Raw genomic sequence first — 27,965 nt, 5'->3', positions numbered from 1 at the left:
TGCACGTGCCCAGCTCCGGCGCAGGGCCAGGAAGCGGTTAGCGCACGCGCGTGGCTGGCCTATCTCGGGTGAGGGGGCGGTGTGAGGGATGTCTACGCTCCTCCGCCTGTGCCCGCTGTGGCTCGGGTTCCTGCTGGTTCGGTTCTCCCAAGAGCAAAGCTACGCGAGCGGAGCCCAAAAGCTGTGCGGCAGGCACCTCCTGAGAGGCATCGTGAAACTCTGTGGAGATGCCGACTGGAGCCACTTCATGGAGAACACCCCCTTCAGAAAGCAGCTGGCTCTCCAGCCCATGGAGAAGGTGGAAAGCTTCCTCCCTGGCCGGGCGAAAAGCTCCCCAAACGCTTTCCGGGTCCGGGGGAGAGGCACAGACGCAGGTAACCGTCTCTAAACCAAAGGCGTGTTGGACTCTCTGTATATTTCTTATCCCTGAATCTGCTCGGCCCGATGGCGACCTTCCCCCAAGAAATGGAATGTGTGCCTAGTACACAGGTAGATTTAAAAACGAAAATTATAAGCCAGGGTATTGTGGATATACAAAATCTCTAAGAAGCTGCTTTTTTTTTTTTTTTAACTGAGGGGAAATAAGTGTACATATGTAAATCCACACATGTGTGTAAGAATGCTGCTCGCCACTAGCTTTCCCTTTCCGGAGTACCCTTGTCACCTGGCAAACTCCATTTGTCCTGCAAAGGCTAACCCGGGTATCATTCCCCCCGTGGGCCGCCACTGACCTTCCCGTGGCGCCTCCACTCTCCGTCCAGCACAGGAGTAACACTCGGCTCTACCGGACTCGCTTGCGGACCGGCTTCATGATTGGCCCGGCCCAAGTGCAAGAGGCAGGAAAGGACCACGGCGGTTGCAAAAATATAAAGCCCCCCGCCTCCATCCCCTTTTCTCGTGCCTATCTCCTCTGCTCACACACGGCCCGGAGTCCCACCAGATGTCACTTAAAAGTTCAAAGATCAAGTTATTGAGAATTTCAAGACAGTTGAGCATTAAACAAAATTCAGGGTCCTTCGAAGCACCGTGTCTGTGCGGCCGCACGAGCCTCACTCCGGTGAGTCCAGCCTCGGGTGCCGGCCCGTGGGGTAGCGGCCGTCTCAGGCCGTTTCACTTGACGTGCCTAGCAGAGGGCCTGGCGCGTTGTCTGTGCTGAATGTAGAAGTCATCCTGAATGCTGTTAGGCAGTTTTTAGGAAGAATAATCTTGTTCCAGAGCTATTGTTATCTTCCAACTATGTTTTTTTTACATTTTTGTGACTAACACATTTTAGCCCCATATGGTTTACCGTTTTTTCAAAAAGAAGATGAATTTTATTTATAGGCGGTCCATAGCATAGTCTGATTAAAATTATTGTCTTTTTAAGGTAATTACATGTATTTGCGCAAATTTTGCAAAAGTCAAGATTCCTGAAATTAAGGACTATCGTGTCAAAAAAAGAAAAAGAAAGAAAAGAAAAAGAGAGACCTTAATGTAGATGACTGAAACAAAGTAAAAAAGTGCCTGTCTCATTGTAGGCACTCATTAACTTATTTTTTTAATGAAGGAATGAATGAGTGAAACTTACAATATTAGTGCTGCCATGGGAATGAAACTTTTAAAGACAGACACCATAGAAACTATCAGACTGAATCTTGACCACTTTCCACCATCAAAACTACCTACATATAAACTCACTTTATCCCGCTCTTATAAAGGAAGAAGTGTTTCCCTGAAATCTTCCACTTGTACATTAATTTAGTGATTTTCACACTTTAAAGTACATATGAATCACCTGGTGGGTGCTGCTACATACAGACTCTGATTCAGTAGGTCTGGGTGGGACTAGAGAATCTACAATGTTACAAGCTCCGACGTGATGTTGATGCTGTTGGTTGGATGATGCTTTTTGAGTAACATGCGCCTAGTACACCTCTCTACCTATTCCTTATTCTTTTCTCCCAGACATGCAAGGAGGACCTTCACTTTCTACATCATGTTGGGTGGACATTTTTCTCACATCTAATACTGTGCTTTCACTACCTATATTACAGTCAAAATTTTACTTTCAGATATCCAAGCTCGAGTTTGTTATTTTAAAAGAGCTTGGAATCCCTTTTCTTGACAAAGCATGCTATGGAGACAATTTTCTTAAAAAACAAAAGTCGCCGGGCAGCGTGGCTCAGAGGTGAGCATCAACATATGAATCCAGAGGTCATGGTTCAATTCCCAGTCAGGGCAGATACCCAGTTTGCAGGCTCAATCCTCAGTGAGGGGTGTGCAGGAGGCAGTCAGTCAATGATTCTCTCATCATTGATGTTTCTATCTCTACACCTCCCTTCCTCTCTGATATCAATAAAACTACATTTTTTACAAATAAAATAAATCTCTTCCCTTTTTTCATTCATCTTCCCAACCCCTCTCCCATCTAGCAACTGTCTAAATGTTCTTTATGAGTATTTCTGTTCTGCTTGCTTATTTTGTTTTTCAGATTCCATATATAAGTGAAATCATCTAGCAGTTTAATTTTCTGATGATCTATTTACCTCCAACACTGGAAAAGATAGTTTGGTACACTGATATTAAAAAAAAAATTTATTTCAAAGCTACTCATACATAACTTAAATCTGATATTGTGTACTTTTTGTTATGGATCCTGCATGTATGGGCCATGTCGCCAAGACCTACCCCAAAATGTGACTTCATGATATTTCTAAATTCTGGCCGAGTGTATTGTGCCTCTCAGTTTTTAGTGTAGGAGAAACCATTAATGTTTCATCACCAGCTTTTCATAATCCATAACACCTGTTCCAGTTATCTATATATATAAAAGGCTAATGTGCAAAGTGTCCCCTCGGGAGTTCAACTGGGAGACCAAGAGTTCGATCACTTGCTATGACGTGCGCTGACCACCAGGGGGCAGCACGGAACAAAGGAAGGCCCAGGCCAGCAGCCAGAAGGCCAGGATCAGCCCTGATTGCCATCCAGGCTTAGGGATCCTACCAGTGCATGAATTTCATGCACCAGGCTTCTAGTATTGACCTTATTCCCCTACCTTGATATTCATGTATTCTTCATTTTTGTTTGCTTGTTAGATATCATTATCAAAACTGGGCATGCCGGCCCCCTCTCTATATTAATTCAACAACATTTGAGTGCCTCTTATAGGCTAGGTATTTTTCTTGAAAATCTATATTCTATATAAATAAAAAGCTAATATGCTAAGTGTCCTTCCCTCTGTCCAACGGGTCACTATGACATGCACTGACCACCAAGGGGCAGACGCTCAATGCAGGAGCTGCTGTAATGCACACTTGCCATTTACAGAGAAATGGCAGTGCCGATCTGGCTGACAAAGCAACACTCAGCTTCCCCCAAGTGGGACACAGACCCTGCCACCACCCCAGAGCAACAACCCACCAAATCACAGCCAATGCTGCCAAGACCCCATGGCCAGCCCAGAAAGAGTAGCTGTGGGTGCTGGGTAATGACATCACGTAGCAATGCCCAGCTTCCTCTCCCCAGCCACTAGCCTCCTTGGAGTTTCTTCAGCCCAGGAACATGACTTACTTTATAGTCAGGTGGAAACATTTACACTTTAACCAAATGTCTGTGAAACATTTTCCCATGCCTCATATCATTTGATCCTCATAGAAGTCCTGGAGTCGGTAGATAGGAGACTCAGTGGGACCCTATTTTCTTTTCATTAGGCGGAAAAAAACGGAGATTTAGAACGTTTAAAAACTTGACCCGACTGAAAAGAAGTAAGAAATGATGGAACTTGAAAATGACTTCAGGTTTTCTCACTGCACAAAATATAGTCAAACACTGCTGCAGTTAAATATTTTATCCTTTGTTCTCCCTTCATGATCTACAATAATGCTTTGTGTTGATATTTACTGCTGTGTTGCTGACAATTACCTGAAAGAGAAGTTGGGGTGCTTCACTGGGCTGGAAAAAATTTAGCTAAATTAGAAAGCAGGTCTAATTAAGCAAGTTTATTCTGTATCTATAAAAGGCTAAGTTGACTCGCGCATGCGCAATACATATGAAGCTCTCGCTGGCACCAATCACACATGTGTGTTTTGATCTGTCATTGTCAACCGTGAATTTGGTTTTGACACTTCTATTATAGAGAAAGGGTGAATAGTGATATTAAAATATTTCTTCTAATTAATTTCCTTTCAATATGCACGAATCCGTGCACTGGCCAACTAGTAGGTATATAAAGGTGAATGAACAGTTTCACTCAGGAGGAAAGAAAGGCTCCTGTCCTCATGAAGCTAGCAGAATAGTGAAGATAGATAATAAACATAAGTAAATTATACAGTATGTATATATACATACAAGGATGAACTTTGAAAACATTATGCTAAATGAAAGAAACCTGACACAAAAGGCCGTATGTGGTATGATTTCATTTTCATAACAGGAAAATCCATAGAAACAGATTAGTTTCCAGGGACTGAAGGATGTGGGAAATGGGAGAGACCACTGATGGGATTTCTTTTGGGGTGATAGAAATGTTCTGCAATTACATAGTGGTGATGGTTGTACAATCTCGTGAATACACTAAAAAATCACTGAATGTATGCTTTAAAATGCTGAATTTTATGGCATGTGAATATCTCAAAAAATGTTTTTGCATAAAATGTACACAGATTTCTAAGCCTTTTTATAGGAAAACACTGACTACAAGTATTTTATTTAAAAATATATATTACTTCTGAATAAACATTTTATTGTTTAAAATGTGATTACTTGTTTTTTTTCTAAATAATTTACTGATGTTAGTATTCCAGTATTATGACTAAATTTACAGCTAGAGGATGATTTTAATAAAGTAGAATTTTTCTCATCTCTCAACAGTCTCTTCTACTGCCTCTCAGGAAGAAGCAACAAACAATTTGGAGATACAGTCACCTCCTGAGTATCAGTATAACAAGGCCAACTTGCTACCTAATAAGACAAGAGAACTTGCCTCATCACAAGATATCAGTTCATATGTTCATGAGATTGTAGAATTTCAGAAGCAAAATACAAACAAAATTAAAACCTTAAGGAAATTGTTTTGGGGAAATCATCCCCAAAGGGTACGCAGAGGATATTCAGAAAAGTGTTGTCTTAGAGGATGTACAGAAGAAGAACTTATTATTGCATGCCTTCCATATATTGATTATAAAAACTTAAAGAAAGAGGAGTCTCAGTTGTGACTAAGATGTACTAACCATCATAGGAATTATACTAACTTAATAAAAGCTTAATATGTTTATTTTACTTTTATTTATTTATTTTTATTTTTATAATTGTCCTTGTAGGTTGTCTGCTGTGAACACCTAAGTGTACTTGCAAGCACCTGACAATACTTTATGGTGATAATAGGAATCAGTATTTTCTTTGTTGACCTCTATTTTTCATTATTTTTGTAATTAAAGATGTTATTAGAGATGGCATGATCCATGTAGACATCTAAGAACTACTTGTTCATCTTTATTTTTAAATTTTTTTCTTTATTGATTAAGGCATTACATATGTGTCCTAATCCCCCCATTGCCCCCCAACCCCCCTCATGCCCTCACCCCCCTAGTATCTATGTCCATTGGTTATGCTTATATGCATGCATACAAGTCCTTTGGTTGATCTCTTCCCCTTCCCTCCACCCTCCCCTGCCTTCCCTCTGAGGTTTGACGGTCTGATTGATGCTTCTCTGTCCCTGGATCTGTTTTTGTTCATCAGGTTATGTTGTTCATTATATTCCACAAATGAGTGAGATCATGTGAGATTTTTCTCCGACTGACTTATTTTGCTTAGCATGATGCTCTCCAGGTCCATCCATGCTGTTACAAATGGTAGGAGTTCCTTCTTTTTTACATCAGTGTAGTAGTCCATTGTGTAGATGTACCACAGTTTTCTAATCCCCTCATCTGCTAATGGGCACTAAGACTGTTTCCAAATCTTAGCTATTGTAAATTCTGCTGCTATGAACATAGGGGTGCATATATCCTTTCTGATTGGTGTTTCTGGTTTCTTGGGATATATTCCTAGAAGTGGGATCACTGGGTCAAATGGAAGTTCCATTTTTAGTTTTTTGAGGAAACTCCATACTGTTCTCCACAGTGGCTGCACCAGTCTGCATTCCCACCAGCAGTGCACAAGGGTTCCTTTTTCTCCACATCCTTACCAGTTAAGCTGCATTTAAATGGATTGTGGAATGTTCTGCATTCATCTGTATGACATACACTCACTCTAGTATTCCAATACATTCGTGCCACTAACTTAGATAACTAACCAATTACCACTCCTATAATAGTGGGTACACTTTTAATTCCTTGAGTTTTATTACAGTAATTGGTAAGAAATATTTTTAGTTTCAATTGAGGACTAAAAAAAAAAGTTCATCTCTTTCGGTTGTAAAATCTCTCCAAGATACTCTTTGTTTGGAAGGTACTGATATAGTTATTGTGACAATCTTTTCTGGCTTGGTTTCCGTTTTCTTGAGTGGGCTTGAATGATAAAGCCTCTGACGGTGACTCAGAAGTTTTGAATTGGTTTAGGGCAGTGGTCGGCAAACTGCAGCTTGGCAAACTGTGGCTCGTGAGCCACATGCGGCTCTTTGGCCCCTTGAGTGTGGCTCTTCCACAAAATATCGGCTCTTCCACAAAATACCGACTTCTGCACATGGGCCATGAAGTTTCAATTGCACTGAACGTGCGCACCCACACGTGGTATTTTGTGGAAGAGCAACACTGAAGGGGCCAAAGAGCCGCATGTGGCTCGCGAGCCATGGTTTGCAAACCACGGGTTTAGGGCAAGGATGGTAAATGAATTTTCATCATAAATGGAAACTCCAAATGATTACTAGTGGTTTGCTTGTTTGCAGTCCATATCTCTTCACAAGCATTTTAAGACCTCTTCAACAGTATAGTTCAATTCTCCTATCTTTTCTGCTATTTGTACTAGATCTTCTATTTCCACTTATATTATAAACTACATAATACATTTTTATTTTAAATCATTATATTTTTATTCATGCACTTTTAATGAGATTATTGCCATTGTGTACATTTTACTTAACTAATTTTTATATTAAGTCAGTGTCTGTCATGTAGCCATCAAAAATTTGTACTCCAATTTAGACACTGACTCCTTAAAATCAGTCACTTCTTATTGCTTTCCTGATGCCTTTCTACACGACAAACTCATAATTATCATGCATTGTAAATATACCTTCTGCAGGGCAAACATTTCTCAGGTCTGCTCCATTAAAGCTATCTGGAAACATCATATTTTCTACTAATAATTTATTATATTATGCTTTGTAATGGTATCTCCATGGATTGTCAATATATCTAATCTTGCATATAAATAATTTTTTCCTATTTACCTGGAGATAGCAAAATAGAATCCACTGTACTTGTTTGTAGCTGTAATTTTAACTTTATGCACAGTATTATATCATCTATTTCATTTTGTAACTCCATTAAAGTCCTCTGAATCTATCAGCTGAAGTACTATCAGAAAACCAACGTCATCAATGGCATTGATTTATCCATAAAAAATTATGCATGGCTGATGATCCCTTTATAATTAAATATTTCTCAAATCAAATAAGCACTTTCCCCCCTTGCAATTGTCTGCAATAGAACTAGAAACAATGTTTAAGAAATTGCAGTCCAGCCTGGCTGACATGGTTCAGTGGTTGAGCATTGACCTATGAACCAAGAGGTCATGGTTCAATTCCTGGTCAGAGCACAAGCCTGGGTTGTGGGCTTGATCCCCAATGTGGATGTGCAAGAGGCAGCCGATCAATGATTCTCACCATTGATGTTTCTCTCTCTCTCTTCCTCTCCCTCTCTGAAATAAATAAAAATATATTTTAAAAAAGAAAGAAATTGCAGTCTACTTGGATAACAATAGCTCTTTTTATTAGTGTTTTTCCTATAACTGGTGGTCCACATAATAACAGCCTTTTAGAAGTATTATTCCTACACTGGGATAATTCTAGGTTTGTCAGCGATAGTTCTATTACCTCTCTTAATTCTCTGATCTGTTCTGATAATCCCCAGTCTTAGAAAAAAGAAATATTCCCTGTGTCTTTATGAGACATGCTATAAACCAGTGGATCTTAACAAATATCTTTGTAATCATTTCAAAGCAATTCTTGTTCCTGGCTTCAGGTTACTTTTTCAAGGTGAATATATATATATTTAACAATGTAATTTTCTCCCATTAATTCCTTAAGTACTTCACCCGCAATCTGCCCAGATTTGGTGATTATGGAACTGGCCTTGATTGTTCCCTTAGCTGTTTAAAACAGTTGTTGATGTTGTGCTACAAGCATTTTGTTTTATGATAGTCTTGAAGCTCTTTATCCCAATGATCTGCAGTGATGAGATGCTATCACTCATAGGGGATACCAAGAATGACGATGGCATGTATGACAAACCCACTGCTAATATTATACTCAGTGGGGAAAACTAAAAGCATTTTTCTTAAGATAAGGAACAAGACAGGATGTTCACTATCACCACTCTTATTTAACAAAGTACTGAAAGTCCTAGCCACAGCAGACAAAACAAAAACAAACAAACAAACAACAAGACAGAAATAAAAGGCATCCAAATTGGAAAGGAAGAAATAAAACTCTCATTATTTGCAGATAACATAATACTGTATATAAATAACCCTAACGACTCCATTAAAAAATTATTAGAGTTGGTAAATGAATTCCAGAAAGCAGCAGGATATAAAATTAATACTCAGAAATCAGTTGCATCTTATATACCATTAATGAACTATCAGAAAGGGAAACTTAAAAAATTTCATTTATAATTGCATTAAAAACTACTACCTCAGAATAAATTTAACCAAGGATGTAAAAGACCTATACTCAGAAAATTACAAGGCACTAAAGAAAAAAACTGAAGAAAATACAAATAAGTGGACGCATATACTGTGTTCATTGGTAGGTAGAATTAACATCATTAAAATGGCCACACTACCCACCTATAGATTCAATGCAATTCTTATCAAAATGCCAATGCTGTTTTTCACAGAACTAGAACAAATAATCAAAAAATGTATATGGGACCACACAAAAAGCCCAAATAACATCAGCAATATTGACAAAAAAGAACAAAGTTGGAGGTATCACACTAGCTGATATCAAATTATATTAGGAGTCCAAAGTAATAAAAACAGCATGGTACTGGCATAAAAACAGACATATAGATCAATGAAACAGAATAGAGAACCCAGAAATAAATCCATACCTTTATGGCCAATTAATATTTGACAAAGGGGGCAAGAACATACAATGGGATAAAGACAGTCTATTCAATAAATGGTGCTGGTAAAATGGAACAGATACTTGCAAAAAAATGAAACTAGATCAATTTATATAAAAGAATAAACTCAAAATGGATTAAAGACTTAAATGTCAGATTGAAATCATGAAAATCCTAGAAAAAAACATAGGCAGTATAATTTCTGACATTTCTCAACATTTTTTCTAATATATCTTCTCAGGCAAGGGAAACAAAAGAAAAAATAAACAAATGGAATTAAACCAACTAAAAAGTTCTTGCACAACCAAGGAAACCCATCAAAATGATGAGATAATCTATTGAATGAGATTTGTCAATGATACATCTGATAAGGGATTAATATTCAAAATTATAAGAACTCAGACAACTAACACCAGAAAAACAACCCAATTGTAAAGTGGTCAGAAGACCTGAATAGACACTTCTCCAAGGAAGACATATAGATGACCAATAGACATAGGAAAGGTTGCTCAATATCACTAATTGTCAGAAAAATGCAAATCAAAATGAGATATCAACTCACAACTGTCAGAATGGCTATCATTAATAAATCAACAAACAAGAGTTGTAGAGGATGTGGAGAAAAGGGAACCCTTGTGCACTGTTGGTGAGAATGCAGATCAGTGCAGCCACTTAGAAACAGTATGGAGTTTCCTCAAAAAATTAAAAATGAAACCGCCTTATAACCCAGTGATTCCACTTCTGGGGATTTATCCAAAGAAACCCGAAATACAAATTTGAAAGAATATATACACACTCATGTTCATTTCTGCATTATTTACAATAGCCAAGATACAGAAGCAACTTAAGTGCCCATCAGTAGGCAGGCAGAGGCAGTTAGGGGCAATCAAGCAGGCAGGCAGAGAGGTTAGGGGAGACCAGGCAGGCAGTAAGAGGCAGTTAGGGGTGATCAGGCAGGCAGGCAGAGAGGTTAGGGGTGACCAGGCAGGCAGGCAGACGCAGTTAGGGGTGATAAGGCAGGCAGGCAGAGGCAGTTAGGGGTGATCAGGCAGGCAGGTAGAGGGGTTAGGGGCAATCAGGCAGGCAGGCAGAGGCAGTTAGGGGTGATCAGGCAGGCAGGCAGGTGAGCGGTTAGGAGCCAGGAGTCCCAGATTGCAAGAGGGATGTCCTATTGGAGAGAGTGCAGGCTGGACTGAGGGACAAACCCCCCCTGCACGAAATTCGTGCACTGGGCCACTAGTATCCTATCTAATAATAGACAAATATGGTAATTAACCGTACCTCCGACACGCTTCCCATTGGCTAATCAGGGCGATATGCAAATTAACTGCCAACCAAAATGGCGGCTGGTAGCCAGGCAGCTGAAGCAAACAGGAGGTTTGCTTACTCCAGTGATGGAGGAAGCCAAGATTCCCTGCCTGCTGCTGCTGGCCTCTGAGCTGCACTCTAAGAAACAATGTTGCAATTATAGAAGCTAAACAAACCTGAGATACCTGCTTTCAGCCAGCTGGGCCTCAGAGCTGGAACTGCAATAGTGTTTCAATTATAGAAGCCAAACAAACCCAGATACCTGCTTTCAGCAGCCGAGGTCTCAGAGCTGGAGCTGAGCCTCAGAGCTAAAGCCGGCTCTCAGCTCCAGTGACAGCCATAGAAGGTAAATAAATCCCAGAATAAAAGAAAAAAGGAGAGGTTGGGAGCTTCAGTCACCTGCCAGCCTGAAAACGGCCCTCAGCCCATCACCCAGACTGGCCAGGCACCCCAGTGGGGACCCCCACCCTGAAGGGGGTGTAACCAGCTGCAAACAGCCATCATCCCCTCACCCAGGCTGGCCAGGCACCCAAGCAGGACCCCCACCCTGACCCGGGACACCCTTCAGGGCAAACCAGCCGGCCCACACCCGTGCACCAGGCCTCTATCCTATATAGTAAAAGGGTAATATGCAAAATGACCCTAACAGCAGAAGGACTGGGAATGACTGGTCACTATGACACACACTGACCACCAGGGGGCAGACACTCAATGCAGGAGCTGCCCTCTGGTGGTCAGGGCACTCTCACATGGGAGGAGCTCTGCTCAGCCACAAGCCAGGCTGATGGCTGCCAGTACAGCGGTGGTGGTGGGAGCCTCTCCTGCCTCCTCAGCAGCGCTAAGGATGTCTGACTGCAGTTTAGGCCTGCTCCCCGCTGGCAAGTGGACATCCCCCAAGGGCTGCCGGGCTGCCAGAGGGATGTCCGATTGCCATCTTAGGCCCAATCCCCTGGGGAGCGGGCCTAAGCCAGCAGGTGGTCATCCCCTGAGGGGTCCCAGACTGCGAGAGGGCACAGGCCGGGCTGAGGGACCCCTCCCTACCCCTGAGTGCACAAATTTTTGTGCACCAGGCCTCTAGTTTTATATAAAAGTCTTTACTTTGACGGGTATTTTTATTTTGGATATTTTATATAATTCCAAGTTAATAGTTTTTAATGCACCTTGGTGTGACTGTATTGTGTTCCTCCTACTTAGGGCTCATAATCTTCTTGAATTTGTGTGTTTATTATTTGGAATTTAGAAAAATTTCACTCTTTCTTCAAAATTTTAAATTCTCCTGTTTATTCTGGATCTCCATTACACAGATTATACTGCCTGATAGTATCCCCCAAGTCAGTGATAGTCTGGTTTTTGTTTGCTTGATTGTGTTTTCTCTTTGTGGTTCAGTTCAGATAGCTTCTATTGGAACCATTATAAGACTCACCTCATTTGTTTCCCTTCTCTTGGGGAAGCACAGTTGCGTCTGTTATCCAATATCTGAATTTAGGTGTTTTGTTTCATTCTCCACTTCCTTACAGAGAAAGGGCAAACCTGGTTCAAGTTACTCCATGTGGCCAGAAGCAGACACTTCAGCTTAATCTTTAAGGAAAGAATAACCAAATCAGACATGGGCATACCATCAGATTATCATTCTTAGATTGCAATTTGACTTCAAACTTCAGTGAGAAAGTAATCAGAGAAAAATGCTCTCATGCTTCCACCACCAAATCTATAAACCTACCTGTATTTACTCCATTTTACCATCTTTCCCCTAGTTGTAAAAGTGTCCGTGATGTATTAAAGAGATATTTCTCTCTTGTGCTCTGGATCACATTCAAAATTTCACTCCTTTTATAATTCTCTCCCCAATATCATTAGTCACTCTCTTTCTCTATGACTCAAGCATCACCATATAAAAGTGGTTTAAGATCTCCCAACTAAAAGACTCCACACCCACATGAAGTTTCACCTTATTTTCCTGCTTTCCTTCAGGGCAAAACTTCTCAAAACAGTTGTCTACATTTACTGTCTCCACTTCTTACCAATCTCATAACTTCTTCAACCTGATAGAATCTGGAAGCTTATCCCTTGAACTTACCCATCAGTTCACAGTGCTCCTATTACTTGGTCCTTCAGTAAATACATTCAACAGAGTTGACCACTTTCTTCTACTTAAAGCACATTGTTCTCTTGCTTTCATGAAACCACACTCTCTCACTTCACTGACCATTCTTTGCCTCCTCATCCTCAATCAGTTGTCTCAGGTTCTGATCCTTTACTTGCTTCCTTTTTCTAACAACATTTTCTTATGTTACCTTAACTATATCCATTATTTTAAATGACTACCTATGGACATTTCTACTTGGCTATCCAATAGGCATCTCAAATTTAACATGTTCAAGATGGAATTCTTCTAAACCCCCCACAGCAACTAGATGGATGGTATTTGCTCAAACCAAAACCTGAGACATGCTTTTGTTTCTTTTTTCTAATCCCTCCCATCCAATTTATCAGTAACATACTTTTCTACTTCTTTCCATTTCTATCCCCACATCTCTAGTTCCAAGCTACAAGATACTTCCAGAAAATGGTGAGTAAACTAGTCTAGCTGGATTGGAAAGTTATTATTGATGAATAGTGGGAGAAAAGTCTAGGGAAGGCAGTTTGGGACATGTTTTGAAGGTCTTCAAATGACAGAATCCTCATTTACAAAGGGGAGCAGACGAAGTTAACCCTCCTGAGCATAATTCTCCTGAAAAGTGGTACCTTTTCAATAACTTAAAATATACTGGCATAACAGTTGTTAATATTATAATAAAAGGATGCTAGTTAAAGGCATATGAAAGGAATACAAGGAGACAGGTGGAAAAGTCAGTCAAATGATGGTATCTTTAAAAAGTACTTTCTTCCTGTTGTTCAATCACACAGCAGGCCCTAACCCAGGCTCTTTTGATGTTAAAATCTAGCTCTGCCTCTGGTGACACTCTGGAGTGTTGAACTTTATTCTGCAGGAAATGGGGTGAGTTGAAAAGCTTTTGAGCAGAAGAGTGACATGGTTAAACTGTACTATACTGTGGGAATAATGGCCTGACAATGATGTGTAGGACTAATGTGAAAATGTAGAAAGAGTAATTAGGTTATTACGATAGAACAGACATGAAATTATAAGGGAATATAAAAAATGAAATTGATGCAGTAAGGAGGAAGATTGGAAAGAGTACAAGAAATAAAAACAAGAATCAAATGTGTTTATTCAAGGATTCTCATCTCTGATGACAAGAGAATTATGGTGTCATTATGATGACTAAGTACATTAGGAAGGGAGGCTATTTTGTGGAGAAAATACAATGTGTTCTGTCTACAAGTTCTGAACTGACAGCTGTAAATAATAGTTATATATGGCTGTACTTGGCATAATTCTCTGAGTCGTACACCATCATACAAAATAATTTTGCAACCTTGGTTCTAGGTTTACACTTCCAAGGTTATTTACCTGATTCCAATATATTAAATATATATTTGCTATATTATATGCATAACTGATAATGCTTCAGTTTTACCTACCACTGATTTCCTCTACTGCCATTTCATCAGAAGTAACTTCCTTTTAGAGATGTGCTACTTCTTCATGTTGTTTTTTCCCCTAGATATTTGCAGGTTATCTTTGTAATGCTTTCTAAAGATACATCCTACTCCCTTCTCAACTAAAAATCCTTGAGGCTCTAAACATTTTTGTTTCCTAACAGTACTTAGCATAGTGCCTTGTTCACTGTAGGTTCTCAAAAAAGATTTGTTAAAAGGTTAAATAAGTAAAGTTTATGGTTTGTTCACAACCTGGGCTCATTTCTTCAAAAAATAAGGTAATTTAGCATGTTTTAGTATATACAGCATCTATCAGAGTCAGAAGAGCTGGGCTTTAGCCTGGCTTTATTCTTATTCAGATCTGTGATGTAGGAGAGTTAAGGTAACTTCTTTGGACTTAGCTATAAAATGATTTCAACTAAACCTCTGATCCTCTTCTTGCACCCTAGTAATCATCCTTCACGTAGCAAATATTATGGTGACTATGGAAAACATGATTTAGTCCCTTAAAAAACCATATGTATGTCTAGACTTGAGAGTATTCAATTTAAATAACAGTTATTATTTAAAGTTAATAAAAGTTCACTTATTTTTTATAATGTATGTTTTTATTGATTTTTAGAGAGAGGAAGGGAGAGGGAGAGAGGATAGAAACATCAATGTGAGAGAAGCATCAACATCAATCTGCTGCCTCCTGCATGCCCCCTACTGGGGATCAAGCCCACAACCTGGGCATGTGCCCTGACCTGGAATTGAATTGGTGATCTCTTGGTACATGGGTTGATGCTCAACCAATGAGAAACATTGGCCGGGGAGTTCATTTACTTTCAACTTTCCTCATCCTTACACTGCTCCTTTCATAAAGACTTACTTTCTACACTTAATCAAATTGTTGTGCACTTTAACTATTTTGTTTATAGGACAGGATATAGTTAGTTATCCAACTGAAAATATACTTATTTATACTGGGAACTAAAATGATTTTGTCATCTTGCTACCTGGGAAATGTACCTGCAGTTTATCTACTTTATTGCTGCTTTATATGTGTGCTGCCAAAACTGTTAAAGGCAGCATGATGAAGTGATATGAACTCTGATATTGGAATCAGACTGCCTAAATTTCAGCATCCATTCTTTGTACATGTAGGATTTGGGAATTTATTTTATCTTAACTTCAGTCTGCACACATTTAAAATGAAAAAAAAAAATGGCACCTACCTCATAGTTGTATGGATAAAATGAGATAACCCACAAAAGAGGGACATTACTCCTACCCAAAGTATACTAAAGATTTAATGCAATCCCTATCAAAATCCCAATGACACTTTTTGTGGAAGTAGAAAAACCCATCTTAAAATTCACATGGAATCTCAAGAGACACCAAATAACCAAAAGTTTTTTGTTGTTTTTATTTTTAAACTACAACAAAGTGGAAAGTGTCACACTTCCTGATTTTAAAACTTACTACCAAAGCTACAGTGATCAAAACAGTATGATACTGGCAAACATATAGACCAATAGAATAAATGAAGAGCTCAGAAATAAACTCTCACATATATAGTCTTTTATTAATTTAGAAAGAAGAAAGCACTCTACTAAAAATATGGCCATTAAGTAGGTGAGTTGGAGCTAAAAGAAAATGACCTAGGGCCTGGCCGGTGTGGTTCAGTTGGTTGACTGTCATCCCATGCACCAGGTCACTGGTCCAATTCCTGGACTGGGCACATGCCTGAGTTGCAGGCTTGATCCCCAGTAGTGGGTGTGCAGGAGCAGCCAATTGATGTTTCTCTCTCATCAATGTTTCTGTCTCTTTCTTCCTCTCCCTTCCTCTCTCTAAAATAAATAAAAACATTTTTTTTAAAGAAATAGTGGAGTTCACTCATCTTTAAAAAAAAAAGAAAGAAAGAAAATGACCTAGGTAATTACTAGAGCCAAAGAATTTTTGGCATTTGATTGAGTTATGCTCTCAGTGATGGCGAACCTTTTGAGCTCAGTGTGTCAGCATTTTGAAAACCCTAACTTAACTCTGGTTCCGTGTCACATATAGAAATTTTTTGATATTTGCAACCATAGTAAAACACAGATTTATATTTTTGATATTTATTTTATATATTTAAATGCCATTTAACAAAGAAAAATCAACCAAAAAAAATGAGTTCGCGTGCCACCTCTGACACACGTGTCATAGGTTCGCCATCACTGCTCTAACTCAATACTCTAATCTTCCACAGTTATTTTAGTAATCCTAAAATAAGAGACATTAAAAAAGTTAGGAAAATTCCCATTGCATGTGAAATTAATATCAGATCTGGAAAAAAACTTTTCCCAGCACCATATTCATTGTTCTTCAGGTCTCAGATGTCTAAATCATTTTTAGGAAATAGACTGGTGGATATATATATATATATATATATATATATATATATATATATATAATCAGAGAGGAAGAGAGAGGGAGAGAGAGAGAAAAACATCAATGATGAGAGAGAATCATGAATTGGCTGCCTCCTGCACACCCCACACTGGGAATCAAACCCACAACCCGGGCATGTGTCCTGACTGGGAATCGAACCATGACCTCCTGGTTCACAGGTCAACGCTCAACCACTGAGCCACGCTGGCCAGGCAATAGACGGTTCTTTACAGTTCTATCAACTTTTGGAAATTTCTTCCTCTGTAATAGTTTTGGAAATAAATGGGTCTCCTGAAAGGCTGGTAGTAAAATTTATTTGGGTGGAAATAGGCGGCTGCCCCTGGGTTTCCAATGTCCCATCTCTGTTCCTCCTGCCATGGGTAAAGTCCAAATTTGTCTTCATCAAGGCCAAAACAAAGGCCAGTGTCCAGAGTTCTGTTTCATATTATAGCTCCTTTGGAACCCATGCAGTTTGCTACAGGCCCCAGGTGGGACTGCTAAATGCACATGGTTACTACGGGGAGTAACAAATGGGGCCAGTGCAGGACACAGAGAGAGAGAACTCTGCTCCCTGGGGTTATATTATCTCAGTCTTGGACCAGGAGCTTTTCTGAAATAACCAATCAACTTCCCAAACTTTCTCGAGCTTCTGATGGGTCCACCTCCCAACCAATCCTTTCTCTCCCCAGGTTAGATTGACAGGCTATGTTTGCTATTTTGGCTCCTACTATGCGTGCCTCATAGAAGCGCCTTCCCCTGGGCCATTTGGACTTCGACTGCACATGTGCTTACCTCCCTCTTCAGTGTTTTATCTCTTCCCCCAGTGATCTGTGGGGAACAGACCAGTGGTTCCCTGAGGTGGGGCGGTGGTGATGTGAAGCTACAACTTCCTGGTGAAGTAAGCAGGGTCATGCTTCCCAGTTGATCATGCTTAATAATGTCTGCTTCCCTTTGCTTCCTTAATATCTAGCTACCTACGCAAACAGCTGTAAACAATAATATAAACACTCAAGTAGGTGCTGCACAGTGCTTACTTACACCTCGTGGTTCTTTATTATCTTCAGATATAGCCTTCTGGAACAGATCTATTTTTTAAAATGAACTTAGCATTTTGTTATTATAAAAATCTTTGCTGTCATCTTTGTTTTGCATAGCTCAGTGTTATAAAGACACCACTCTAATAATAGTTGCTCAACATTTTAAGATGATCATTAAGGCCTATGAGACTTACTATGAAAAATCTGAAGAAACCATAGAAGATATCAAAAAAAACATGACGCTAAAAGCCTCTTCTATTCTGGCACTCTTATTGCTCAAATGTGGCCGAAGGCTGCTAAAAAACCACTGTCCCTTCTAAATAATATCCCAGGAATGAGTCTTCCCAGCTGTGAGGGACTAGCAATGGGATGACAACAAAATGAGCCACCTGACAATGGAGGATGAAGGATCCTTTCATAACTGATCGGTACTGCTTTCCAATAATTGATCAACAATGCTTTCAAGAAAAAAAATCTTGAAAAGCGTGAAAATGTAAACAATAATATAAACAGAGCCACTTTAATATGGAGCTGCTCTGCCAGAAGAACTGCCTCAAATCTTTGGAATGTTAAAATAGGGCAAAAGAACCTTTAGACTGGGATTAGGCAAACATTGTGTCCCAAAGAATTCTTTACAAAGATAACAAGAAAGCAGTTCTTATGACTAATGGACTGACCACCAAACTCCAAATTAAATTTAAAACACTGTTTAAAATTAATATCATTATTATCTGAACCAGCAGAAATGCCTTCTTTCTATTAATGTAATCGTCCTTCTCCTCTTTCTCATGAATACCCACTGCTTTGTCTCCTAACTGAAACACTATTTGGGCTTCTACCTGAATCAGTGCATCCCAAATGCCCATCTTTACTGATTTTAAAGAAATACTTGTTACCTCTCACTTTGAAAGGCTTTTTAATTTTAATTTGATTGACTGGGAGAGAGAAACATTGATTCAAGAAACATGGATCGGCTGCTTCCCACACCCCCCGAGTGGGAATCAAACCTGTAACCTAAATATGTACCCCAACTGGGAATCAAACCCACAGCCTTCTTTTGGTGCACGGGACGACACTCCAACAGAACCACATTGGCCAGGTCCCTTTTTAAGTTAACACAGTTGTGGGCCAACTAACAAAAGTCTACTCACACTCCTGAATGCATATTGGAACTTTAAATCAACCTTCAGGAGTTTATTAGCCAATCACTAGACACCACCACATCCTGCATATATGCATGAACTTTCAGAACTGTTGCCTGTAATCAATCAAAAAGTAGTAAATATTTCTTCTTACCAACTGGGCACCTACCATAAAACTGCCTCTACATCACTTTTTCCCACACATGTTATCTGTAACCAATGTAAATTCTTCCAAAACAACTTACATCTTTCTTCTTCAAAACATAATGTATAAAAGTGCTCGTCAACGCCATAATGGCAGACATGTGTATCTTTTCTATGTAGTTCTGTTGATGTGGTCTAGACTTCTGCCCCAGGATCTGGTCCTTTTCTGGCTAGCATATGGTTCAATAAACCCTTAAAGCTTTTGGCTGTGAAAGTTCTTTGGTTTGCTTGTTTGTTTAAACACAATCTTTTCCTTACCGTCCTGCACTATTAATGTTATTTATCAAGTCAGATCTAAAATCTATGTTTCTGTCTATTCACACTACTCAAAGCTGACTTACTTGACCCTGATAAATATCATTTATAGGAGTGCCTCCTACTGCAGTTATTAAAAACAAAACTATTCCCAAAACCCAAGAATATGGATACTTGGAACAAGGATTCTGAGATCTTTTAACCCTCTCGTTTTATAAATTCGTTACAGTTATGTTCAAAAACAAGATGTTAAACAATTGCTATGCATAGAAAGACCTTATAATGGAATATTTATATAGTGTAAGGCCTAACAGTTGAGTTTTCTTCTATTAAATGTATGACTCAAGCTTTGCTTGATGAGACATCCACTTCAAAGAAGATTATCTCCAATAAACACAATGCAGCCACAGTACTAGAAGAACCAGGGGCCTATCTCCACCAAGGCTCTTTTGCTTTAAAGATCTTGGTTTAATTTCAATAAATGAGCATTTGGGCCACTTGTTTTCTTTTCTTCCCATGCTTTAAATTCCTGCTCTTACGTTTTAGAGTGGGCCCATGAGTCCATGAAAGCTCGAGCCCCCACATTTGAAAGCAGAACCTTAGGCCAATGCATGTTCCCTCTCTGCCTCACTCCTCTTTCTCCCATCCCTCTCCCTCTCCCATCTTTCCATCCCAACAATGATGGTTATTGCTAAATGGCAATCATAATAAGAACCATGGGACCAGTCTAAGCACAACGTTAGTTACTGATAGGCTGAGACCAACATAAAAAGCAAATCATTAACAAGTTTTAAAACCGTATTAATAAAGATTGGTGTTTCACTAGAGACAAGGCTTTTCTTTATACATTTGTAAGACTGAAAAAGAATGAACCATATTAAGGGCCTGCACCAATTAAGCAATGCTATCTGGCAGAAGCACAATATAAATTAATTTCTTAATCTAAAAAAATGACATATTGCAAAAAAGTAAAAACATTAAATATTTTAATAATTAGGTATATAATGCACATTTTACTCATATGAAATTTCACTCATATGAAAAGTTAAAGGCTTGACTATAAATTTGACTAATGTGAAAATTTTTAAATTCTCTTCTCTCAGTGTCATTCTGAAATCTCTCTGTTACTATCAGCATCATGAAACACTTAGCATCTAGTTACCTTGAAATTAATTACAACCAACCCAAACCTGGGAGAAAACATAAAATTTCTGATATTCATACTCAGATGTTTTTCTTAAATAAAATGAAGCTTATCTCATATAATCTAGTCTTTTGCTTGGGTAATCTTGCTGGCATCCTTATTCTTATTATTATTATTTATTCTGATACTAGAGGCCTGGTGCACGAAATTCATGCACGGGTGGGGGAGGGGTGTCCTTCAGCCCGGCCTGCACCCTCTCGCAGTCTGGGACCCCTTGCTCCTTACCACCCACCTGCAGTGGAGGCGGGAGAGGCTCCTGATACTGCAGCTGTGCTCGCCAGCTGGGAGCCCAGCTTCTGGCTGAGCGGCACTGCCCCTGTGGGAGCGCACTGACCACCAGGGGGCAGCTCCTGCATTGAGCATCTGTCCCCTGGTGGTCAGTGCTGGTCATATCGATGGGTTGTTCTGCCTTTCAGTCGATTTGCATATTAGGGTTTTATTATATAGGATAACAAAGTGAAAGAGCTTTAGTAAGTAACACTGGAAAACTAGAGAAACTTTCATTAGAAATCATTTAAATACCAGAACTACAGTGGATATGATAATGTTCATAAGAACATGCAGTATAATCTTAGGAAGCATTTCTTTAAAAAAAAATCTAAAGGTAAGTTTACTTTTATAAAAGGCTTTCTCTGCACATCCCTAAACCAATGTGTATATCCCCACTTCCTTGGTGGGGGTATTTAAAAGACAATAAAAAAGAAAATAACATCTGAATATTTATTACATCAATATTTCAATTTTGGGGAACATGCTAAAGGCACAATGAAAAAATTAACACATCTTCATAAACTGGCCATATAACACCACCCCATGAAGAATGGCTCCCAGGTATAGAACTATGGGTATTTTCTGATGTCTACTCCATAATAAAATTGTTTAAATAAAATTGAAATATCAGAAGTTATAGTTGTGACAAAAATTTCACTTGACTTTATAGCAGAAGTCTTGGGTTGTAAGAAAGCACTCCTTCACAGCAAATTACAGTGCACTGGCAGCACATGTATAAATAACATAAAAAAAGTGACTGTTTCCCAAAGCAGGTAGCCATGGACATAAGGAATTATTTATATAAAGACTGTATAACTTACTATACCAGAATATTTACAGAATTACAGAATTCTAAAAAAATCTTTATCCTCATTTCTGAAGAATATTAACTTGAAGAAACATTTTGGCATTAACTAGTACAGTAATTACCTATTTCTTGTGCAGAAACAACTAAACAGCTACAGGTTCAATTTCTTTTCATGTATAGTCAAAATCAAAATTTAAAACACTACTAACCCTTAATGAATAATAATTCTCTTGAAAACTTAACATTTTACAATAAAGTAGTCATCAACTCTAAATACTTAAAAATGCTTATAAAGTATTTCTTCTCTACAACTAAAAATTGAAACATTAAAAACGTTTAAAAAAAATTAGTTAACATCCTTGTTTTTAAAAACAAACAAAATGGCCCTCTCTGGTTTGGCTCAGTGGATAGAGCACCGTCCTACAGACTGAAGCATCCTAGGTTCAATTCCAGTCAGAGGCACATGCCCAGGATTGCGGACTATATCCCCAGTAGGGGACATGCAGGAGGCAGCCGATCAATGATTCTCTCTCATTGATGCTTCCATCTCTCTCTCCCTCTCCCTCTCCCTCTCCCTTCCTCTCTAAAAATCAATAGAAAATAATAATAATAAAATAAATAAAAACAAACAAAATGTTTTAGACCTTTAAAATTCTACCTTTCAGAACTTAAGTTTTAATACAAAAATCTGAAATCAAGCACATCATCATACTTTTGACTTGAAAAGTAGGAAAATGGAGATCTTTAATTGCACTGTATTTACAGATCTTGAAGAGTCTTTACAAATTAAATAAAAACTATATTCAACTTTCATCAAAATATTTACTAGAAACCTTTTAAAATTTTAAATGATTTTTTTTATTTGGCAACCACTAAAATATTTTAAAGATCATGTAAAAAGAATTTCTCCTCTTTCCTTCCTTCTAACCAAAAGAATCTCAAACTTTACATGTGAAGAATTTTTTCTTACAGAATTTGCACTTTAAAACTAGCTCCAAAAAATAATCAGAAAAATAATTAAAAGTCTGTTTAAAAAAATAGCACATACCACTGAAACTAGAGTAAGAAATTATTTTCTTTTTAACCCAAATACTAAGTATTTTAAACTTTTTATAAATAACAATAAATACCGCCTCATATTATGTACGGTGTATAAAATGGAGTAGCACTAAAACAAATGATGACAATGAACAACCCATTATACTTCACTGAAAATAAGTATACTCTCATTTTTCTTAGAGGAATATTATGAATTTTCTACTAGCATTCTGGAATAAAATAACAAGCATACTTTTTTTTACCAATTTCCTCTCATTTCTCCTTTGAATATAAGACTTTCTAAATTTTCTAAGAAAAAATTTATTCTGAGACTACAAGAGATTTCTGAAATCCCTAAAATACAGTCTTAAAAAACATCCCTAACCCATACTATGAATCTTAATAGGTTAAATTTAATGCATGATGATAGGTTCCAAGGATTGAAGAATCATACTGACAGCCAATAGCTCAAGGGATGACAATAATCCTGCATTTGTAATCTCAAAATTTTAAAAGAAAACTATTTACCAGTCTTAGAAAAATTTAGAGATCTATTTAAAAAAAACAACATACTCATCACAAATAGATACAAGGGAAACAAATAAGAAAATAGATTGTGTTACAGCTTTGTAAACTTGTTCCATTTCAAAATGTATTCTTTATAGTTAGGGAAATCCCTATACAAATAAAACTAAACATTTGTTCCCTTTTCTTTGAAAAATATTTACAGTACATAAAATGATAAGCAAAAAGTGTACACCTGCTTTTATATTGCTGGCCAGTGATATAGATGAACAAAAACACAAAAGTGCTTACTCAATTATTTGAGCATCTAAATTTGTTTGTATAGTGAAGTTATTATAGATCAACTATGGAAAAATTAGAAAACACCATTAATGAACCAGCCCTTGTGTAAAAGATCACACAAGATGCCAAGGTATTATACATTCACTGTGGTAAAAAATGTACATATATATTCTGTGCTTCTTTAACATTGTAAAATTTATATTACAATTTTTTCATCTCTTAAAATTCTGAGTTAAAAAACGTCTATTTTTTTCTTTTGCCAAATAAAAGTGATGTTAATCAACTAAGTTCATGAAACTTTTTACAAAATTCTTTACTAAGAACTTTCATCAATTTCTTTTACTGGTGTTCCCATAAAGAAAAACTCACTATACTTTGAAAGTTTTGAGCAGATATTTCCACATCTTTGTGGCTAGCATCATGATATACATAACAATGACATATGTAGTAATAGTCCACAACAATGTGAAATACAAAACTTTGTTCTCTAACTTTATTTTGGTCTCAGAGTGAAGTTCATTTCGTTCATCCAGCTATGTTGTCCCTTATTTGATCAACTCGAAGAGCTAGGTTTCTGAAAGACGGACGTTGATTTACATTATTATTCCAGCATTCTGTCATGATCACATAGATCTGTAAAAGAGAAAATAAACCAGAATTACAATGAACACAAAGTGCTATTTTTTTAATTGGCAGAAGACATGAATTTAGAACTCCCACTTAATTCTTCCATATAGGTATCTGTGCCTAGATCCACAGTTATATGATTACTAGAGGCCTGGTGCGTGAAATTCGTGCACGATGTGGGGGTCCCCTCAGCCCAGCCTGCACCCTCTCCAATCTGGGACCCCTTGGGGGATGTCCGACTGCCGGTTTAGGCCTGATCCCTGGAATTGGGCCTAAACCGGCAGTCGGACATCCCTTTCACAATCCTGGACCACTGGCTCCTAATCGCTCACCTGCCTGGTAACCCCTAACTCCCGCCCCCCTGCCAGCCTGGTCACCCCCAACTGCCCTCTCCCTGCCAGCCTGGTTGCTCCTAACTGCCCCCCCACCGGCCTGGTCACCCCCAACTGCTCCCCTGCTGGCCTGATCACCCCTCATGGCTCCCCTGCCAGCCTGATTGCCCCACGCAGCCTGCTGTTCAGTCATTTGGTCGTGCCTCACTAAATCCCCTGCCGGCCTGGTTGTAGGCAGCCATCTTGTAAGAGTGTGAGGGTTAATTTGCATATTACCTCTTTATTATATAGGACTAGAGACCCGGTGCATGAATTCGTGCATAGGTGGGGTCCCTCTGGGTGGCCTGCAGGGGTTGGGCCAAAACCCGCAGTCCAACGCCACCTGCAGCTCTTACCTGTGGCTCGTGCTCATCCCGGCCCCACTGTGCCTGCCGCAGGCTCGCACCCAATCAGTCCCAATTGGGAGAGGCTCGTGCTGCCAAAGCAGCGCTTGCCAGCCATGAGCCCTGCGTCTGGTGCCCTCCTGAGGGGAGTGGCCTGTGGGATCAGGCTGAAACCAGCTCTCCGACATCCCCCATGGGGTCCCAGATTGCAAGAGGGCATAGGCCAGGCTGAGGGACCCCACCGGTGCACGATCAGGCTGGGGAGGGACCACAGGAGGGCTCCAGGGCATGTTTGGCCCATCTTGCTCAGTCCCAATCGGCCAGACCCCAGCAGCAAGCTAACCTACCAGTCAGAGCGTCTGCCCCTTGGTGGTCAGTGCATGTCATAGTGACTGGTCGACAACTGTCCACCCCCTGGTGGTCAATGCATGTCATAGCGAACAGTTGAGGAACCTTAGCATATCATTAGCATATTACTCTTTGATTGGTTGTTCAGTTGTTCTGCCGTTTGGTATATTTGCATATTACCCTTTTATTATATAGGATTATTATATAGGATGCTATTTATTTAAAAGCTCATCAATTAAATTTGATCAAGTGACCTGAAGTCCTTGTTCTAAAAGAGCAAGAAATTGTATGATTACTATGGATAAAAAAAATAAATGAATTTGTGACCTCATCTGGGCATCCATCTGGTCTTGGTAATCTTCCATTATTCTTCAAAAGTTCTATCAAATGAAACACAATCATCTGTCCTTGTTTGTCGTTGCCAATCATACGCATGAATTCCTGAAACATAAACCCACATTTCAGTGAGATTTTTTGGGTACATTTAATTTGAAGCAGAAATCTTTCTCAACTTCTTTCAATAAATGGGAACAATTCTGTATATGTAATGCTTTCTTATATGTTTGAAACATTTTAAAAACAGACTATTTTGTTTGGTTGGTGTGACTCAGTGGTTGAGCATCAACCCAGGAACCAAGAGGTTGCTGGTTCAATTCCTGGTCAGGGCACATGCCCAGGTTGCAGGTGTGGTTCCCAGAGGGGGCATGCAGGAGGCAACTGATTGATGATGTTCCTTTCCCATCAATGTTTCTACCTCTCTATCCCTCTCCCTTCCTCTCTCTCTAAAAAAAATCAATGAAAAATATTTTAAAAAGTCAAACTATTTTAAAACTTCCTTTTCAGGAATACTTCAGACAGGATTGTTATATGTGGAACCTCTATAATGCCATTTCTATAAATGTAATATACTCAACACAAATTCCCTGAGAAGGGCCCAAAACAAGTGAACTAAAACTATATTTACATTTTTTTGGTGGCTATTGTTTTAACATGTCACATTAAAGTACATGGAGAGAAAAATATGTTCAAGTGTTAAAAATTCATAAAAATCTGATTTGTAAGCTAGGAAAATATTTACAGCACATCCTTTATTGAAATATAGAGAGCTCTTATAAACCGGTAAGAAAAATTACTAAAATAAAAATGGGCAAAGCACATAAGGAGACAATGCACACACATATGTACACCAAATACCCAATAAGTATGTGTTCAGTCACACTAATAGGAGAAATGCAATTTCAAGTCAAATAGATGCAACTTCTCTCCTACCAATTTGGCAAAGCTGCATAAAAACACAATAGTGGATACTGTCAAATGATGACATGCACAGGCCCTGTGCACTGCTACTGAGAATGCAATCTGATACAGTTTTTCTGGAAAGCATTCTGAAAAACTCAAGAACCTTTAAAAGAGTTCATAACCTTTCATCTATTATTAAACTTTTATTCTAAGGTGACAACCACAGAGAAACAAATATTTATATATAAGGATGTTCACTATGTTCATTGAGGTGTTACATAAAAGACTAAAAATGGAAAATAACTGTTTAGAAATTACATCCTTATTATGAAATGCTATCCAAAAGTTAGAAGCCAGATTTTCAGTAAATAGTTACTAATAAAGGAAAATATCCATGCTCTAATACTTAATTAAAAAAACAAGACAGCAAGCTGTATAGTATAACCTTTATTTTATAAAAAAATTATTTTAATACAGTTTCACTTTTACATATAAAATTAAAAGAAGCCAGGAAGAAACATACCACAGTACTAAAATAGTTACCTCTGAGTAGTTGAATTGGAGAGGATTTTTTTCATACTTTTCAATATTAAAGAAAATTCTACAATGATCAGAAAAAAACTACCTTAAACGTTTAACTTTTGCAATAATTCCTAGAATGAATGAGTTATTGGATGTATTAAGAATAATATTAAGAGAATATAGTAAACTAGAGGCCCACTGCACGAAATTCGTGCACGGGAGGGGGGGGGTGTCCCTCAGCCCAGCCTGCACCCTCTCCAATCTGGGATGCCTTGTGGGATGTCCAACTACTGGCAGTCGGACATCACTCTTACAATCCGGGACTGCTGGCTCCTAACCACTTGCCTGCCTTCCTGCCTGATCGTCCCTAACCGCTTCTGCCTATCAGCCTGATCACCAACTAACTGCTCCCCTGCCGGCCTACTTGATGCCTAATTGCTCCCCTGCCGGCCTGATCGCCTCCAACTGCCCTCTTCTTCCAGCCCAATCACCCCCAACTGCCCTCCCCTGCTGGCCCGATCACCCCCAACTGCTCTCCCCTGCCAGTCTGATCACCCCCAACTGCCCTCCCCTGCTGTCCTGATCGCCCACAACTGCCCTCCCCTGCCGGCCATCTTGTGGCGACCCTCTTGTGACATCGTGCGATGCCCCCTAGGCTTATATTATATAGGATAGTACTCTACCCCTCTTCTTTTAAAAAATTCAAGTTAATTTAATCAAGAAGTTTAGGGTTATTTTGTTGGATGTTGTAATACAAATAAGCAAGAAGAGGCTAGATAAGCTTTAAGCTTACTATCATTGTTTGGCAAAGCTTTTCTCATGTTAAAAAAAAAAGTTGAAAGTAAATAAAAACATACTGACCGCTGGTGGACTTTTACTCTTCTCAATATAGGTGAAAAGTTCATATAGAACCACTCCAAAGCTCCACACATCTGAGGCCACGGAAAACTTGCTCTCTGTCAGTGATTCTGGAGCATACCTGTGAAATAGGAAAGCATTTAAAAGGCGGTTACTTGATGTGTCAACTCTTGTTTGTAGCTGCAAACCAATTGGATTAAAAAAAAAAAAAAAAAAAAAAAAAGCAAGATGTACAGGAAAGAGTTAACATAGCAGGCTTGAGGCTGTCATCCTAAAAAAAGGCCTGCTTGCAATGCTGACACTTGACTGGTACCAGGAACTTAGATTTCAGGAGTGTTTCCACA

The 27,965-nt window shown here is 38.9% G+C and overlaps 2 protein-coding genes across 17 annotated transcripts in view; one reads left to right on the top strand and one right to left on the bottom strand.

Moving 5' to 3' along the window:
* The first annotated feature begins 88 nt into the window (after positions 1–88).
* On the top strand, positions 89–5,192 carry INSL6 (insulin like 6). Its single transcript, XM_036331075.1, has 2 exons — positions 89–374; positions 4,849–5,192. Exons 1-2 carry the CDS (start codon positions 89–91, stop codon positions 5,190–5,192), a joined length of 630 nt encoding a protein of 209 aa, XP_036186968.1.
* A 6,805-nt stretch (positions 5,193–11,997) lies between these two features.
* The window catches only part of JAK2 (Janus kinase 2), a 103,865-nt gene continuing 87,897 nt past the window's right edge, over positions 11,998–27,965 (bottom strand). For all 16 annotated transcript variants that reach the window (XM_036331048.1, XM_036331052.1, XM_036331050.1 and 13 more), the window contains 4 exons: positions 27,625–27,742; positions 25,330–25,443; positions 23,805–23,945; positions 11,998–12,152 (listed from right to left, as the gene is read on the bottom strand). In XM_036331048.1, the coding sequence (XP_036186941.1) occupies positions 23,838–23,945; positions 25,330–25,443; positions 27,625–27,742 (340 nt within the window). In that variant the 3' untranslated portion in view covers positions 11,998–12,152; positions 23,805–23,837. The remainder of the gene's footprint in view (positions 12,153–23,804; positions 23,946–25,329; positions 25,444–27,624; positions 27,743–27,965) is intronic.

This window comes from Myotis myotis, unplaced genomic scaffold (assembly GCF_014108235.1).
Source record: "Myotis myotis isolate mMyoMyo1 unplaced genomic scaffold, mMyoMyo1.p scaffold_m19_p_12, whole genome shotgun sequence".
Lineage (NCBI taxonomy): Eukaryota > Metazoa > Chordata > Mammalia > Chiroptera > Vespertilionidae > Myotis > Myotis myotis.
This window is presented reverse-complemented; position numbering and strand designations above follow the sequence as displayed.